Source organism: Olea europaea, chromosome 10 (genome assembly GCF_002742605.1).
Source record: "Olea europaea var. sylvestris chromosome 10, O_europaea_v1, whole genome shotgun sequence".
Classification (NCBI taxonomy): Eukaryota; Viridiplantae; Streptophyta; class Magnoliopsida; order Lamiales; family Oleaceae; genus Olea; species Olea europaea.
The window spans coordinates 25,876,535-25,894,006 of NC_036246.1; the positions used below are offsets into that span (position 1 = coordinate 25,876,535).

Sequence of the window (17,472 nt, forward strand, 5' to 3'; positions counted from 1 at the left end):
CGACCACCCACAAACATTCAACATACCTCCATCAATCCCATCCCACCTCCGGCAACGGCTCCAGCAACAAATTTCGATGACCTTTTCTACGAATATTTAGACGACTGGTTCGATGACTGGTCCGATTCTGACTTCAACAATAGAAAAATCTCCAAAAATTGAAAACAATTTCTCTCTTTACTCCACAGTAGAAAAACCTCCAAAAAAATTTCTGTGACCAAATTTATTGTTCGTGATTATACCAGTGTTTTACGTGACTATTTGTGATCAAATTTGTTTTCCCGTGACTTCGTGTGACCATCGAATTTGTAGCTATATGTAACCAATTCATTGACCTATGTTATCTGTGATCAATTGTGACAAAATTTGTTTTTAATGTTACTAATTGTGACCAAATTTCTATTTAATATGGCTGTCTGTGACAGGTCAATCTTAACCGTGATTAAGTCGCAACCGATCAAAATCAACAAAAAATTGGTCACAACAAACACATACTTGGTCACATGAGATTGCCACAAACAAATCCGCACACCCTTCAAACCAATATCACAATCCACCACCATTCATCACTCCATTGCATCACCATTAACACCTTTAACTTAAATTGACAACCATAAATACTAAATTCACCTCAAATCCACAACAACAATCATCACCACCATAATTCCACCAACACCAACCAGGCCACCAGATTCTTAGATATAGATCAACACAATTGCAAATTTACATCATCGAAAAATCTGCACACCACAATCACATTTTTGGTCACAAAGAATCATACTCTTCAACTCATCCCTTCCTAATTGAACCCGCCTCCATTCCCACCCCACTTGACTGTCGTCAACATCACCCAAGATCGTCACCACCGCCTCCACAGTCAAATAAACGAGAAGACCCCAATCATCAACACCACCTCGACCTGCACAGTCAAACCACCATTATGTCATCCAAAATTGCCTTCGCCCATACATATCACCTCATATAGATTTTCCTAAAAATGAATATGGTTTTGGACCCCAATTCTATAACATTCTGCAGAGCAAAAATTAAGGGAGATATCTCTCAAAAGAAGAAGAAAGTAGCCAAACCTTTTGTAAATCGCCACCACCTCCACAGTAAAAGATGTGAGAGAAGACCCCCAATTGCCTTTACAACATTTTGTCGGAGCAAGATTTAAGGACGATTTATCAAGCCGAAGAGCAACACATTTACTTTCTTGTCTGAGAGTTCTAATCAAATTCCATGGGTTTAAGAGGGAAAAAATTACAGAATTTTTTGTCATCTTCATCCTCAGAATCTCAAAGAAAATGGAGATTGGAGGATTTTTTTAGCCACGGTGGTTTTGGTTTGGGAAATGATGATGGATTTGAGAATAATTTAATTAAAGGATAGGGTAGACGTAGTGTGAGGTGCGTGGTGTAGGGTGTGTGGGGGCACCTTGGGGCTGCGTAAGAGCACCTAAATTTTGAAATATAAAATTTTTGTACTTTGATATTTGAAATGTGAATTTAAAAGGACAGTTTCTCGATACTTTTCCCATTTTAAAATGCATTTTTCCAATTTAATGGGCTCAAACAACTTCATTACCCTTATTGAATTTTGGGTTTTGATAAACAAATAGGGCCCCTGTGTCAGGGCACCGATTTGGCGCCCCCATTAGAAGGGGCGTCGATGGGGTCAAATTTCTTAGAACCAACCAGATTTTTTTGTTATGAAGCAAAAAAGGACAGAATTGATATTGAGAGATCTCAATTCTCAACCATGAGTGTTCACTAAAACTGTATTAAGTAGCTTTTAATAAAGATTAGACAGAAATTGTATGAGTACATTTAACAGAAATAAATTAGTATGGATTTCGAAATTCTACCAAAATAGTGAGATTAAAATAGAACAAACACGAAATTCGAGATATATAAAAATAGAATTTCTTTTGTTATAAAGCAAAAAAGAAGACAAAAAATGAACTTTCTTTTACGGTATATGGTGGTTCTATTAACATTCAATTAAAGGGAGTGATAAAAGTTAAAAGGGCTACATTATGTAGATCGAGGAAAAGGGAATTGAAATTCTGTAGTTTGATTCTTGTTCCTTCCTTTAGGGTTGGACAAAATTCTTGAACCAAACCGAACTCGAATCGAGCGGTTCTTCTTAGATTAAATACCAGAATGAATATTTTAATTGAAAATCGACGGGTTTGGTTCAATTTTCGATTCTAGATCAAGAACCAAATCTACTTAATTTTTTTAATTAACTTATTTTAAATAAGCCAAATTATTTTATTTTTCTAAACAAATTTCTTAACTAGTTAATTTGAATATAATTTTCTTATTTCTAATTTTCAGTTCAAAGTCAATTTAATAAAATTGACCTATGTTTTATCCAAATCTGTTACTTTGTTGTAGTGTGGTTTCTACCGTTCTGGAGAAATTGAATTGAAGCTCGACAACGCCTCTTTTAATTATTTTAAGCTCATTATTTTCCACTTCTTGTGATTTTAATAATTAAATTTATGAATAACTCAGTAAAGAGAAACGTAAAAGACACATAATATTAGACTACGTTATTTTGTAAGTGCTAAAATTGAACATATCATTAATTGAATTAATGTAACTTTGTAAATATTAAAAAAATTAATTATAATACGGAACTTGAGAACCGAATGGAACCGAACCCGAACGATTCCATAATTAAATTTGAATCCGATGGTTCCACTTATTAAATACTTGAAAATTTCGGGTCCGATTCGATTTTCGTTAGAACCAAACCAAATCAGACCATGTTCAGCCCTACCTTCCTCCAGCAACGTGCAAATTTCTTTAATTGGAATACAAGGTGAAGCTTTTATTATAAAGAGAGTGGTGGGTTTAGGGATGGTAAAAAAATTCGTTAAACACGATATCTGCGAGTCCCACCTCGAATGTAGTGGGGATTACCTGCTTAATTGGGTATTCGGATTGGGTTAGAGTCGGGGAATTTCGCCCCGAGGCAGGTACGAGTAACACTCGACCCATCCCATTTTTTATTTATTTTTATTTTTTAAGAATTCAATACTTCAATGGGGTGTATTCAATTGAGATTTTTGAAAATTTTGATAGACTTTTTTTAGGTGATGATTCTGTGGATTTCGTGAATATTTTATAGATTTATATAGAATTAGTGAAAGTCATTTGTAGACTTCCGTGGACTTTCTTTTTAAATTTTTTATAGACCTCTGTAGAATTTGAAAGATTTTTTCAAACTTTCATTTGAAATAGAATTCATATGAATTTAGTGCAATTATGTGAAATTCTCACATACGAGATGCTGGTTTCCATAATTTTTCTTTTTTTCCCCTTCTTCTTTCCATATAGTATTAAAAAAAATTAAAAGAATATTAAATAAATAAATAATAATCAAATTTATACATATATATAATTAACAGAAAAAAAAATAAATTACCTCTAATGTACGTAGAAGGAAAAATGAAAGAAAATTTGTAATTTTGTGAAAGTCGTTCAAAATCTTGTAATTAATGAGAGACAAATTTTGAGATTTTATATAAGTACTCCAGAAACTTTTATAAAAGTCTCTAGAAGTTATTAAAATTTGAATACCCAAAAACTTATAGAAATTTCTAAAAAATTTTAATTGAATATATCGTAACTCTAAGAAACTTTTTAAAAAAAGTTTACAAAAGTCTCAATTGAATATACCGTGACTTTTAGAGATTTTTTAAAAATTTATAAAAGTCTCAATTGAATACATCATTATTTTTAGAGAGTCTCAAAAAATCTACGTTGAATATCTGTAAGCTTTTTAAATTTCCACAAGTTATTAAAAGTCTCAATTGAATACATCCCCCTAAATGAAAAACTCCACAAAATTTCATTAATTCTCATAGAAGATAACAACTAAGATTATTTAAGGAATATGATAAACAATAAAAATGTTAGTATATCAAATATATTCGAATAATTTAACTTCTAAAAATAAGTAAATTGATTAAAAAATTAATTAATTATATTATCGTCTCACATTAATGAATGGAGGTAATAAAATGAATTATTAAAATAAAATAAAAAACTTAAACAGGGCAAGGCACCGCCCTGCCTTGAATAGGTAACAGAGCGAGATATTGCTCGGTGGTGTAAGGGTAGGGGAGCTCATCCCGTTGACATCCCGTGGCTTGGTGGTGAAATTAATGATAGGAAAGTTGAGATTGTGTGTGTGTGAGAGAGAGAGAGAATACTTAACGTTGTTAAAAAACTGTTAAGGATGAATGATATAGCCTCTGGTTATTTTCAATTTTTCTGCCCAATTTTAATCAATTTTTCAACCGTTGCTAGACTATCATCCATGATTGTTGACTTCTTCTCTCACACTGGGCCCTACATGCTGGCAAAAAGAGCAAAAAATGAATTATTTTCTTCTAACAATTGGAGACAAACAGAGGCTAAAATAGATTACATGTTCATTAAAAATGAGGTGTCAACATTTGAATGGGTAGACAACAAATAATGGATAGTAGATCTTCACTCCAAATTTGTAGTTTCAGCTTTATATCCTTTGCAATCATATCTTTTAATCATTTTTCATAAATTTAACTAGTAATTATAAGTAGGTTATTGTTAGGAATTGATTAATAGAAATTTCTTAGAAGTACGGGTGTGTTTGATTTTAAGTATGGAATTTACAATTTGTATAGAAATCGTCAATTAAATGTATTTAATTGATTTAATTTTCAAGGTAGAAAATATTATACTTATCCATTTTTTATTGGTAGGTTAATGAGAGAGAGAGTGGATAAATAAGAAAGTGAATTCTATGGAAAATAAAACCCTACTCTTCCTAAAGAAAATATTTTCTTTGATTTTGAGGAAAATATGGTCACGTGACCAAAAGTGGGAAAATATTTTTCATGATAAAAATGACAATCAAACAGTAAAAAAGTAAGAATTTGAGTGGAAAAAATACATTTTCCATAGAAAATATAGGCAATCAAACGCACTCTAATAGTAGAACTATAACATGAATAATAATGGGTAATAATTATGAATAAGTAATTGAAATTAAAGTTTAACTTAGCTTTTGTTTAATTCTCAATATTTTCAAACTACATTTTTCTCTTTCATTTTTAACTACATATTATTCAATAAAATAATATTCCATACAAATTCAATTTTTTTAAACCACACATTATCTATCAATCTATTATTTCAAAATGCATTCTTAGTCAAAAATAGGGTTCAAACATGCATTTAATAATGTTAGTTGAGTACATATTTTGGCTAAAAATATATTTTGTAATAGTAGATTGATAAAAATATATATGATTTGAAAACAAGAAAAATTTTGAATTTCGTGCTATATTATTTTTATTGAAAAATGTGTGATCGAATATAAAAGAGAAAAAAATACTCCACCCGTCCTATTTATATAGGCTTATTTTCATTATTTTATTGCCCCAATTATATAGTCTTGTTTATTTATTGAGCCCATGTTTAATTCCCATTTTTTGACCGCAAAAATTAAAAATATGATCGTTATCTATCACATCAAGTCACCATATTTGACTTTCTATATCTTGTGTGGATTTCATAACGACTATATTTTTCATTTTCATTCTTACAAAAATGGGTACCAAACGAGGTTTGAGCTTGTTTTATTTTGTTTGTTTACTAATATACCCTTATTTAATTTGTCTAGTAATAACCAATTTTTGTCTCTTAATCTTGAAATTGTACAAGCATAAATAAGTGTAAACTAGAAAAGTTATCAGCAAAAATTTTTCAATAACATTAAATAAGATTTTTTTAATTCGCGTAAAAAATAAAATAAACTTATATAAATGGGACGGAGGGAATATATTTTGAACATCAAACAAGGACTTAGTATTTAATTAACCTATAAACAAACAAAGCCCCCGTTTGACCCCATTTTTTGGAAATGAAAATAGGTAGAATGATGTTCTTTTGAAAAATACTTGGTTGAAAAATAATGATTTTTTAAACTTACGTATAATATTATTTCATGAAAAATTGTATGATTGAAAATAAGAAAGAGAAAAATGTAACGTAATTTAACGAGATTCAAACATTAGCAAAATAGCAAATCATGCCACATATTCATCAGTTCCCTACAATTTTGTATCCCGTATGGATTTCCTTCTCTACCCTTCATTCAAACGACGTTCTCGTAATCCATGAAGGTCAAAAAGGTAAATTCACACACGACAAGCGCGTCTTTCCAGATTAACAGAATTTTTTAATCCCGCCATTGCATGGCTAAATTCAAACTTTCAAAATCCCTCCCAATCAAAATTCCAAAACCCTAAGACCCGCCAAGTCAACAATAATTCTCAACGGTCCCCTCTCTCTGTATCTATATAAATATACACGATGTGTAGAGAATTTGCTGATCTTGAGATTTTTTTTTCATCAAAAACCCCCAAATACTTGTGAAGAAACAGTAGAATTTTACGTGTGTGTGTGTGTGGGTGGGTGGGTAGAGTTTAAACTTCGAAGAAATGGCTTTACCTAATTCAGATATGTCAACTGAATCTGGATCTAAATACACGCCGTATTGCCGGAAGCAGAAATCACTTGGTCTATTGTGCTCCAAGTAACTTTTCTGAGGAACCTATTTTATTTTTTAAATTTCTGTATATACTTCATTACGGAGATGTATGAATGAGCACTGTTTGATTGTATAGTTTCTTGAGCTTGTACAATCGGGACGGTGTGGAAACAATTGGACTTGATGACGCAGCCTCGCGATTAGGTAGCCATTCGAGAATTTTGCTGCATTTCGTGATTTTGAAGATTATGTTTATATTTTTTCAATTTTTTTGGGGTATTTGTAGGGGTGGAAAGGCGGCGGATCTATGATATTGTCAATGTTTTGGAAAGTGTTGGTGTAAGAACTTCTAATAATTGAACTCTTTTTAATTCTTAGAATAATTACCATTTTTGTATTTGAAACTTCTTTAATTGGATAGATTGAAGTAGAATAGATCTGAATTTTGGCTGATAAGAATTGGGCGATTTCAGATTTTGGCTAGAAAGGCAAAAAATCGGTATACTTGGAAGGGTTTTCGAGCAATTCCTAAGGCTTTGCAGGATCTAAAAGTAATATTTCGTTTCCACCCTATATCCCTTCTAATGCTTGAATCGTGAAAGTGAATTTATTGTATTTTACTTGTTAATATTTCAGTAGAGAACAGTGATTTATATATTTGTTATGTTTGATGCTGCTATAGAACGAAGGTTTAAAGGAGAATTGCCATGGAGCTGATGGAAATTGCTCTGAGAAAGTAAGTATCAATTTCGTTGGATCTTCGCTAGAAGTAGTCAGTAACAAGTTCGAATAGCACATCCTCATCTAATCAAGAATATAAATTTGTCCAACAGATTCATAGATTTTTAGCATCAAGAGAACTGATTTTCTTATATTCAAGAGCAGATAAAAAAAATGTGTGGGGTATTCCGCTGCATCAGTAAATTATTTTTTTCTCAAGTATCTGATGCTATGATCCAGCATGAGAAAGTGCATTCTTTCGCTGCATCAGTAATTCCCATCTTCTCGAGCATCTGATGCTATGATCCAGCATAATAAAGCGCATTCTTGACAAAAATCATCGAGCAAAACTAAGTCAAAAAGCGCTACTTCAGAACAAACTCACAACTTTTGCTCTTATACCCTTACAGTTCAAAGAAATTAACGATATGAGATTTCTTCGGCAGCTGGCAGGTCATGAAACAGTGTCAACAGTGCCTGATTAGGAGACGGCCTGTTGAACGTCCAATGGCACCTTGCTCCAACCTGGGCTATGCAACAATGAGACGGTCACCCATAATATGCTCACTTGGGGCCCGACCAAGCTCTTCACGATTTGACCCTTCCATTAAGAGTTGTTGGAGCTTTCCCATGACGACTAGGAATAGGCAAATAAAAAATTTCACTTGGAATTTTGGGTCCTTGCAACTTTGGAGATGGCTTCTTTTCAAGACTTGTGTTATATTATGCGTTTGGGCAAGCTCTGCACTCATGATCGATCCACTTTGAGATCATTTGCTTCAGCATATTCACTTGATTTGTTTATATTATATTATATGGTTCTGCCATTTGTGTAGACTTTTCATTTTTTGTAGAAGAACATGTTTGAATTAATGAAACGGTTAATTTATGTAAGATAGCTTAGAATACTACTGTTTATCTTATTCAGTTTCTAAACTGTATTTGTTGTCATACAAACTACCTGAATGTGAATAGCTTGTTTTCTAAGGTGAATTGCATTAAAAAGGTGTTTCTTTATCTCTCAGGTTTCAGATGATGATGAAGATGAAACCTACTCAGATACGAACAATTTAAGTCAGAATGATAAATCAAACCCCAATTCTCTTTCTAAACTTTCAGTGCCACAAAAATCTGGTATTGAATACTGAATCTTCTATGCGATGCTTGTTTCTTAGGACATGTTATCTTAGACAATATTTTTTTTCACTTATTTCCTGAACTTTGCTTTTAATTCTAGGTGACAACAGAAAGGAGAAGTCTCTGGGGCTTCTTACACAGAATTTTGTTAAGCTCTTCCTTTGCACTGATGTAAGTGTAGACTTCAGATTTATCAGTCTTTGATTCTTATCAATTTCCCAATTTATGATCCTCGCCATATGGTCTCATGTTTTTGCTACCTCTTTAGATGGAATTGATTTCTCTTGATGATGCTGCAAAGCTATTGCTTGGGGATGGAAAGCACACTTCAATGACTACTCGAAGTAATTTACCTTTCATTTTCGTTTTGATGATCTTACTAATACATTAAGATACATAATCATGGAACCCTTTGATTAACAGTATTTTTCTATAATTCTGCAGCAAAAGTCAGAAGGCTGTATGACATTGCCAATGTCCTGTCTTCCATGAAATTTATTGAAAAGGTGATCCATCCTGCTAACTTTTTGATTGAAGAGGATAATTCTGCTAAATCACATTTTTTTCCATCTAAACCTGATGTATTAATATTCCAGAAGTTAACTATCTCAAGATTTATGTGGGTGATAAAATATAAAACAAAAACTAATAGGGCATCTAAAAAAGTACTAAAATGTGTCTTGGATTATGTGCAGATTCATCACCCAGAAACAAGGAAACCTGCATTTAGATGGTTGGGGCTAGAAAATGGACCACATAATGAGTCCAAGAAACGGGTATTTGGGACGGACCTTACTAATTCCACGTTAAAGAGGTGCAAGGAGGATGGGAACGCCAAGCTGCAGCTGCAAAAGCAAGTTAGACATCAGAGTTTGGAGAATGAGGTTGACACATTAAAAACAAGTGCAAAGAGTTTCCAGTTTGGTCCTTTTGCACCTGTAAATGTACCAAACGTTGAAGCTCCAGGCAATGGCAAACCGAAACGAGTTATTGATTGGGAAAATCTGGCCTCTACTTATCGGCCTCGGTATCACAATCAAGGTATCTATTACTTCTGCATGGAACAAACTTCAAAAGTCCTGTTACTATTTAAATGACAGACATTCTACATGTTGCACCAACACTAATTGAACTATAACTTGGACAATCGTGATATCTTCATGCTGTTATGCTTTTGCTTCTTATGGCAGACTGCTGTTTTGTCAAAAAAATGGACACTGTACCTCATTCCTTTCTTTAGTAGATAATAATTCTCCACGACTTTTAAACCAATCTCGTTCTGTTGCTAATATTAGCTAGTTACTATTATCCATTCACAATACCTGGACCTTTAATTTATTTCTCTGAAATTGTTCCAAAAGCTACAAATTCTGGTCTTCCATTTCACAGAATGTAGCACTTACACTGGTTTCAGTGTCCTTTTCTAAGCTAGTCAAGTTTTAGTAGTAATCAGTTTATGCATAGTGAATAAAGTCGCCACCTTTTATTATTGCTTAAACAAGCAACTAACCAGAAGACATAATAACAAAATCTTTTACAACGGTAATGAGATCTTTCCTTGAATAGAGTAGCATTTGTTTATGATATTACAGCTTTGCGGGATCTCTTCTCACATTATGCTGAAGCATGGAAATCGTGGTATGCTGAAGTTGCCGGGAAGGAGCCAATACAACTAATGCCCTAACAGTTTGGAGGTCATCAGGAGCATTGATGTACACTTAATACTCTTCTCTGTTTTCGTCATTTCACAATCAATGTACATTAATTAGAGGTTCGTAACATTAGTTTTCTTGAATATTAATTGATTTCTCTAGTATACATGTTTTGATTTTTCAGAGATTGCTTAGTCTCAATTGTAGGATTGCTTCAAGCACAATTGCAAAATGAATAGCCCAAATACTGTTCATTTTCAAGTTGAGGCTGAGAAGGCAAATGAATAACTCGCATTTTCAAATAATGCGAGTGTATAGTGGTAAACGAATTCTAGGATCTTTATGTCATTTGCACCCAAATTAACTATTTTTATTTTATATAATTTTAAAATATTTTCTTAATAAGTTCTGGAATTTTTAAACACATTTTGTATCAAATATGCTTCATAACATAAAACTTAATTGATATAAAAATGAATGCTCAAGATGACACTTCAATCTTTCTTGCTTCTTATAGCTATTCGCCTATTCCTGTCCCTTCATGTTAATCCTACGAGTCCCTTAATGCTCATTTAGTCCTTGTTTGGTAGGAATTTTAATTTAAATCAATGCTAACAATTACTTCTGATTATTTATTTTATGGGACCCATTACTTTTTAATCATATATTTCATCAATTTTTACAAAAATTTGATTTTAAATCTCACCAAATAGGGGCTCAATCACATCTTGAAGTCTATTTGAATATTTTTATAGATAATGTTATATATATCGAATTTTTTACCTACTATTCACAATAGGGGTGGGGATCACATGTCGGTATTTTTTAAATTAACGTAAGGCCCGTGTGCATTGTAAGAGGAGGAATACCATTCAGTACTCCACATTCGGTACATAAGGGATAATCCATATTTATACATCCTGCATTGGACCTGGTTCGACATTCTCTAAACCTACTGACTTGATAAAATTCAAGCCATAAACGCAGGTTAGAGTTCACCGCTTAGAAAATTGACTCTCAATTAATGATTCAGCAGTTCCATTCCAATGCATAGCTCAACGGCTCGTTTAGTACATGCATTTCAATAACTGGCCAAAAATGCACATGTAAACAATAGTTTCACCAAGAGCATGTGGGATTTTATTGTTTGATCACTAACGAGAGTAAATTTCACCAGAAAAATATTCTTTTATTTAACAATAAATAGACGAAGTAGTATTTCACAATGAGGACGCTGAAAATACTAGTCATGGTGACAATCGCTCAATTTTCCATGCTCTCGTTCCATCAGTCTCAATTGGAGAGTAAAGCAACCTGTCAAAAAGAATTAAAAAAAAAAAGACACAAATGAGTTGAATATTCGGTTTTAACGACACAGTGCAACATTTGATTCTTGAACTCTATTTCATAATATCACTCTTAGCAGAATGGGAAAATAATGACTGTTTATTCTCAATCGTTGTGCATTAACATTGTTTTCTCGTTTGATTTAAAAAAAGTTTCTTATCCTTGATGACAAGTTTTCAACTTCACCTAGCTGGCAAATTGATAATGGTGCTATAATTCCTTCCAGTCAGTCACCAATTTTTTGCCCTTCTTTTTAAAAACAAGCAAGTCTTCACTGATAAATTCTAGATACATGTTCACCATAAGTTAAATATCTGTTACTGTCACATTTCTCTCATATAAAAGTTCTCTTCTCAGCAGTATTCATCTTTTTTCATTTTGGTTTTCTAAGAACATCCTCTAGTACAAACAAACACATTGTTTATTATACGACATACAGGTATATGTTAACTAAAAACGAGAATGTTCCCAAAAAGGTCTGTGCTACTTCATAATTGTAAATTAAAGCGACAAAAAGTGACTCCGAACCAATCAGGGAAAACTCGACATTGTACTAGGCTCCATAATGAGTCATGAGACAATCTCAATCTTACCTATCATGCAAGCGAGAAGGTTGTCCTTGCCAAAACTCAAAAAGCTCAGGTTTTAGTCTGTATCCTCCCCAGTATTTGGGTTTGGGAATAGTGTTCCTGCGATAACACAAAAGAGATCTTTTTTAGAGTTTTAAGTTGATATGGAAAACCCGTTAGAAAGAAAATTTTAAAAATGAATAATTTGCCTACAAGATGATGTAAAGTATACTTTGCTTTTAGACATAATATAAGGTTGTGTATGCATACTCATGTACATGGCAAAATTGATATGCTAGAAATTTGTGATACCACTATACAGCAAAAGAGAAAATGGATAGACAGTCAATTTGTGCAATTATCTAAAAGCAATCTAAAATAACATGATGCAGCGAAGGTTCACAGCCTTATCAAAATGTGACTTCGTTCAGACTAACATGGATATTAGAGCCAGTACCAATTCCTTGAGCATGAATTAGTATTGGACCAGTAAAGAATGAATTACTAACCCATCAGAGTATTTCGCTTCCAGCTCTTCCTGTTGTTGGTGGAGAAACTGCCGTCCAGGAATTACAGTGCTCTGAACGAAAACAAGATACTGATCTTGGTAACTTGTGCAACCTAATCAGAAAAGCAATCATGATATAAGATAATTTTGGAGAATGTATATTAAAAAAAAAACCTGCTTGCTAACTATTGCTCCAATCTGGCTTCCTCTTGGCCGGCTGTGGAAGTACTTCTCTGACTCTTCTTCTGATACTTTTTGCACTGGCCCTTCAACTCTCACCTACAGACCAACAAACGACGTGAAGTTCAACCATACTCATTTAGGGAATCATTTTAAGGGATATATATATGGCAGTTAACATCTATTAGGATTTAGGACTTAGTGACTCCGAAACATGAGCATTGGTGCAGCCCTGTCTAGGAGGTCTAGGAGGTTGAGCAGACAGAAAATGGCGTTTTTGACACTGAGGGGACATTGGTTTCTTAGTTCACAAAATGCCTTGTAAGGTTTGGTACTTTAAAAAGAATCCAATGACAATAAGAAATTATAACCACAATTCCTTAGTCAATCCGTGTAATACTACCATAGAGATAAGAGTTCTCTTCCTATGAATAAAGAAAATAAACCACAGGATAGTTATAAAACTACTGCTTTATGACACTTGACTAAACTTTGAGGCAATGAGCTCACCTGACGATTCAAACCATCCCAGTAAAAGAGGAGGGCAGCACTAGGATTTTCAGATATTTGCTGAGCCTTTTGACTCTCATAATTGGTATACCTGCTCAGAGAATCAGAAGTTAAGATTCCAAAAGTGAAAGGTCAGGCAAGATCTATGACCATAAGAATGATACAGCAGAACTTACCAGACAAAACCATCTTTGTCAACTCCTTTTAGCAATACCATTCGCGATGATCTGTGCAACACCATTACTTTGCAACATCAAATTGCTGACATAATTTATCTCAAACTAATGAAGAGTTTTAGGAACGAGATATGATCGAAATCAACTTCAAATGTTATCTCACAAGTTGATCTTAATATGTGCCACAGACGAATTAAAACAATACTTTACACGTCTTGCAAAATCATATTTTATTTGCAAGACTAGTATGAAAGAACAGATAAATCAATAGCAGTGTAAGACACTTACGGTTTCCCATCCTTTCCAGTTGTGGAAAGGGCCATAGCATTTGGTTCCTTCAGGCCTGCTGCCACAGCATCATCAAACCATTTTTGGAACTGCAGTAAGAAAATGCTTCATTTTAAAGCAAAATGAGTGATTTTGCAGGTATGTAGAGAAATATAGTATCAAAATCAATTTAGCAAAGTACTAAAGAACTTCTCAAAACATTTATGGGAGAAATATATATTACCTATATCCCAAACATATATCAAAACTTATAATTTATAATGCCCAGCTGATCTCTTCGACATAAAACAATACCTGATCAAAGGGGTCGGTCTGAGCCTGGTCCTCAGAAAACTCGGGAGATATATAGTTCTCCCTTAGAGCTGATATGTCAACTTGTGGAGGCTTCCCAATTCGGACGCACATAGAAGTGCCAGGATATGCTGGAAGGTTAAGCTTGAATTTGTCTGCAATAGGTGGGGGGACAAATCTGCCACCTAGAAAGTGGTGTGGACCAGAAAACTTTTTGGCACACAACTTAGGAGCAGTCAAGGAAACCTACATATAGGTTCCACCTTTTAGAAGTTTCAAAAATGGCGAGGGAAATAAAGAGGCTATCTTTTAGATGCTCTGAAAAATGGAATATAAAAATTTTAAACAGTGGGTACATACCAGCATGTCAGGTTTAATGCCTTCACCACTAAGATCTCCTTCTTCGACATGCCATCCAGATGGAATATCTACAGAGACAATGACAGGTGACTTCTGATGCTTTTGATTGGGATTTCCTAAGGCGACCAGCCTTTGTATCATATCATCGAAAGGAGGCCTTGGGGTACCTAGATGAGTTATACAGATTGGATTCAGATATAAAAGAACAATTACGTAAATGCTTCCCCAATTGAATAATTAGAAATCTCTCAGCTGCTTTAAGATTGGACTTTATGCTACTTCCATTGCAAAAAAACTGGAATATTTTTTTTTTAACCATCACTCACCAGACAAATGTCAACTTCAATGAAATAGAACATTAGAACTTAACAAAATGATCCAGCTACTGGCACCCTGACAAGAAATTATCTATATTTAAAGATTTTTAGCAAATTTATATTGTTTAAAATACATTGTTTGGTGAATTATTGATTGTGCAAAACAAAAACAGTTATAGGCCCTACGGAAAATGGTAACTGCTTATTTAGTTTTATGCTCTTAGAGTGGAAGACTCATTCGGCAACTCTACGAGATAGATCTCTCTAGTTTGATAGCATATTCCTCAAAATCCAGTCATAGAGTTGAAAATATAGCCAGAGGAATCATGAACATATTCATTCTAGTGTATTTCATCAGTTGCTTCAACATTTCTTCAGTACAGTATTGAAGTTAGCTAGACTTCATGAGGTTTTCAGCAAGTATTGTCCTATTACACTCTGTATGTTGACATGGGTTCGAGAATACAACATGAATATACTATGAATTCAAAAACTTCAAAGTAATTTTTCCACTCCCTGCCGACTAGTCTGAGCCTGACACTTGTAAATCTTTGGCTAGACATTGAAATTACCCGGCACCTTATATTCACGGTTTTTCATAACAAATCTGGAATTTTTTTACATTGTAGTGCTGTCAAAAATACCATAGATATTAGAACAGTATATTTGTCTACAAAATAGTAGAAATTACAATGTTGACGCACTCATTCATAGATGAGAAAGAGAAATTATCACACACAAAATGAATTAGAAAAAAAACCTGTCCGACCAAGAAAATGAACAGACCAAAATGCTTCTGTAGGGTGTGTTATCCTCGGAAGTACACTGGTTGTTGTGAAGATAAGTATGAGTTGCAGACTCCAGAAAAATAAGAGGAAAAAGAAAAGAATTCTTAGCTAAAAAGATTATTTTTATTTATTCATTTATTTGCGTTTTTAGGGAATACAAGAAATATGGTCATACACTTTCGCAGACAGATTGAACAGTAGGAAAGCCGCTGGTAAAGTTAAATACACATGTTATAATGAACTTGTAGAATTAGCTATTTCAACAATAACTTCTAGGATGGATGTACAACCAGTGAGCAATTACTTGAAGCAGCTTTTTACTTCTCACTTCTCCAAGCACTATTACAGCAATAGGCCAAATAAAAATGGATATACCATCAAATTAACATCAAGTTTTAAACGAGAGAGAGAGAGAGAGAGNAGGTGCTATATCACTAATACGAAGTGTATCCCAACTTCAACATTAAGTCCTCTTTTCACATTAGAACTACTATCACTGATGAAGTGTTTCAAATCCGACAATTTATCGAAATTACACCCGATGAAACTATCACTTTCCTTTTCTCGATGCCACGCTCAATATGAAAGAAAGAGCGAAGAACTTAACATGGTCACGTTTACACTGAAACATACAAAATTCAATTACATGCGTAAGTGGCACAATTTTTATAACACTAGAATAAGATTATTTCAACCTACAGTATTTACTCAAAATCGCCAATTAAAAGAACAGTGATTATGAAACAACAATTTACCTCAGCTATTGAAGTAGCCACACTCAAACCAGCTAATTCCTGCAACAAAAAAATTCACCTTTCATGCCACTAAAACCTGAAAATATGAACCTAAAAACTACAGCTAAATTGAAAAATAAAAAGAAAAAAAAAACAGACCATTAACTGATCCACGCTGAATCCAAGCGGACCCATGAGAATTTCATCAACTTCCGCTGCCTCTTGTTGACTTAAGTATGATATAGATTCTGGGTCTTGCACAATTTTCGCTGCTGATGCCATTGCTTTTGTTTCACTACAAAATCCCGACTTCTGAAAATTTATCTTCGAATTTGAACCCCAAAAACCCTGTATTTTCAACCAAAAGTAAATCATCAAATCGCTTGTAGCGTGAAAGTATGCTATGGAGAGAATTACTTACAGAGCGGAGAGAAGGGGGATTGAGAATGTGAGTACTCTTGAGATAATTAGGGAAATTGGGAGGGTGAAGAAGTGATAATTGATTGAGAAGGCATTTCATGGTTCTGGTTTTGCACAGCAATGCTAGCATTTTAATTTTAGTGTTCTTGGTGGCTAGATTTGTAAATTTATCAAACTTGTATTTTGCCCTTTGGAATTTACTAGGGGAAAAAAAAAATTAAACAAGAAAAATAAAATCTTAATAAAGAAATTTTAGAGCAAATAATAATTTTATCCTCAAAATATATTAATTAGTGATTGAAAATAAAATTGATTTGGTATTCACAAGGGACTTTCTAACTATGTTAGATTACCTTCTTACCCTTATTTCTCTCACAACTATATTATCCAACTATAGTTTCAACGCACTTAGTTATTCTATAAGAAGCCATCAAGTTGTTATTTTGCTAGCTTGCTCACTATGCAGTGATCCTAAAATCGCAATAGTGGCTCTTGTGAGGTATTTTATCGAATATTGGCAGTACAATGTGAATGAGATTTTTATCTGAAATAGAAATTGTAATATTATATTCATGACATGTTTTATTAGAAATGACTAATATATGTGAATGAATGCACGTGACAATATCCTTCTTTGGCCAAATCATTCGAAGAGTAGATTTTGCCTTTTTTTTTAATCCAAAAGTACACGGTATTTAAAAACTTATCTAGAGCTTGTTTGGGGGTGATTTTGAGAATTGATTTTTTGACCGTTAGAAGAAAAGTGGGGTCCACCTGTGAGAGAAGAAGTCAAATATGACAGTCGAAATAGTAAAATAACGATCAAAAAATCGCTCCCAAACAAGTTGCTAATATCAAATAAATTTAAGCCCTAGTTTTGGAATTTTGAGAAATTCAACCCCAAGAAAATATATAAAGAA

The 17,472-nt window shown here is 33.4% G+C and overlaps 2 protein-coding genes across 2 annotated transcripts; one reads left to right on the forward strand and one right to left on the reverse strand.

Annotated features, from left to right (window-relative positions):
* The first annotated feature begins 6,309 nt into the window (after positions 1 to 6,309).
* LOC111401639 (E2F transcription factor-like E2FE) lies at positions 6,310 to 10,249 on the forward strand. The gene is made up of 11 exons (XM_023029465.1): positions 6,310 to 6,600; positions 6,692 to 6,759; positions 6,842 to 6,894; positions 7,029 to 7,106; positions 7,238 to 7,291; positions 8,301 to 8,409; positions 8,513 to 8,583; positions 8,681 to 8,756; positions 8,857 to 8,918; positions 9,108 to 9,453; positions 10,005 to 10,249. Exons 1-11 carry the CDS (start codon positions 6,506 to 6,508, stop codon positions 10,094 to 10,096), a joined length of 1,104 nt encoding a protein of 367 aa, XP_022885233.1. The 5' UTR covers positions 6,310 to 6,505; the 3' UTR covers positions 10,097 to 10,249.
* An 832-nt stretch (positions 10,250 to 11,081) lies between these two features.
* On the reverse strand, positions 11,082 to 16,690 carry LOC111400456 (pyridoxine/pyridoxamine 5'-phosphate oxidase 1, chloroplastic-like). Its single transcript, XM_023027872.1, has 15 exons — positions 16,554 to 16,690; positions 16,292 to 16,480; positions 16,154 to 16,192; positions 15,953 to 16,020; positions 15,574 to 15,607; positions 15,371 to 15,506; positions 14,294 to 14,460; positions 13,937 to 14,179; positions 13,643 to 13,731; positions 13,355 to 13,405; positions 13,179 to 13,269; positions 12,663 to 12,767; positions 12,490 to 12,560; positions 12,005 to 12,100; positions 11,082 to 11,378 (listed from the first exon to the last, which is right to left on the reverse strand). Exons 1-15 carry the CDS (start codon positions 16,680 to 16,682, stop codon positions 11,312 to 11,314), a joined length of 1,575 nt encoding a protein of 524 aa, XP_022883640.1. The 5' UTR covers positions 16,683 to 16,690; the 3' UTR covers positions 11,082 to 11,311.
* Between the last annotated feature and the right edge of the window lie 782 nt (positions 16,691 to 17,472).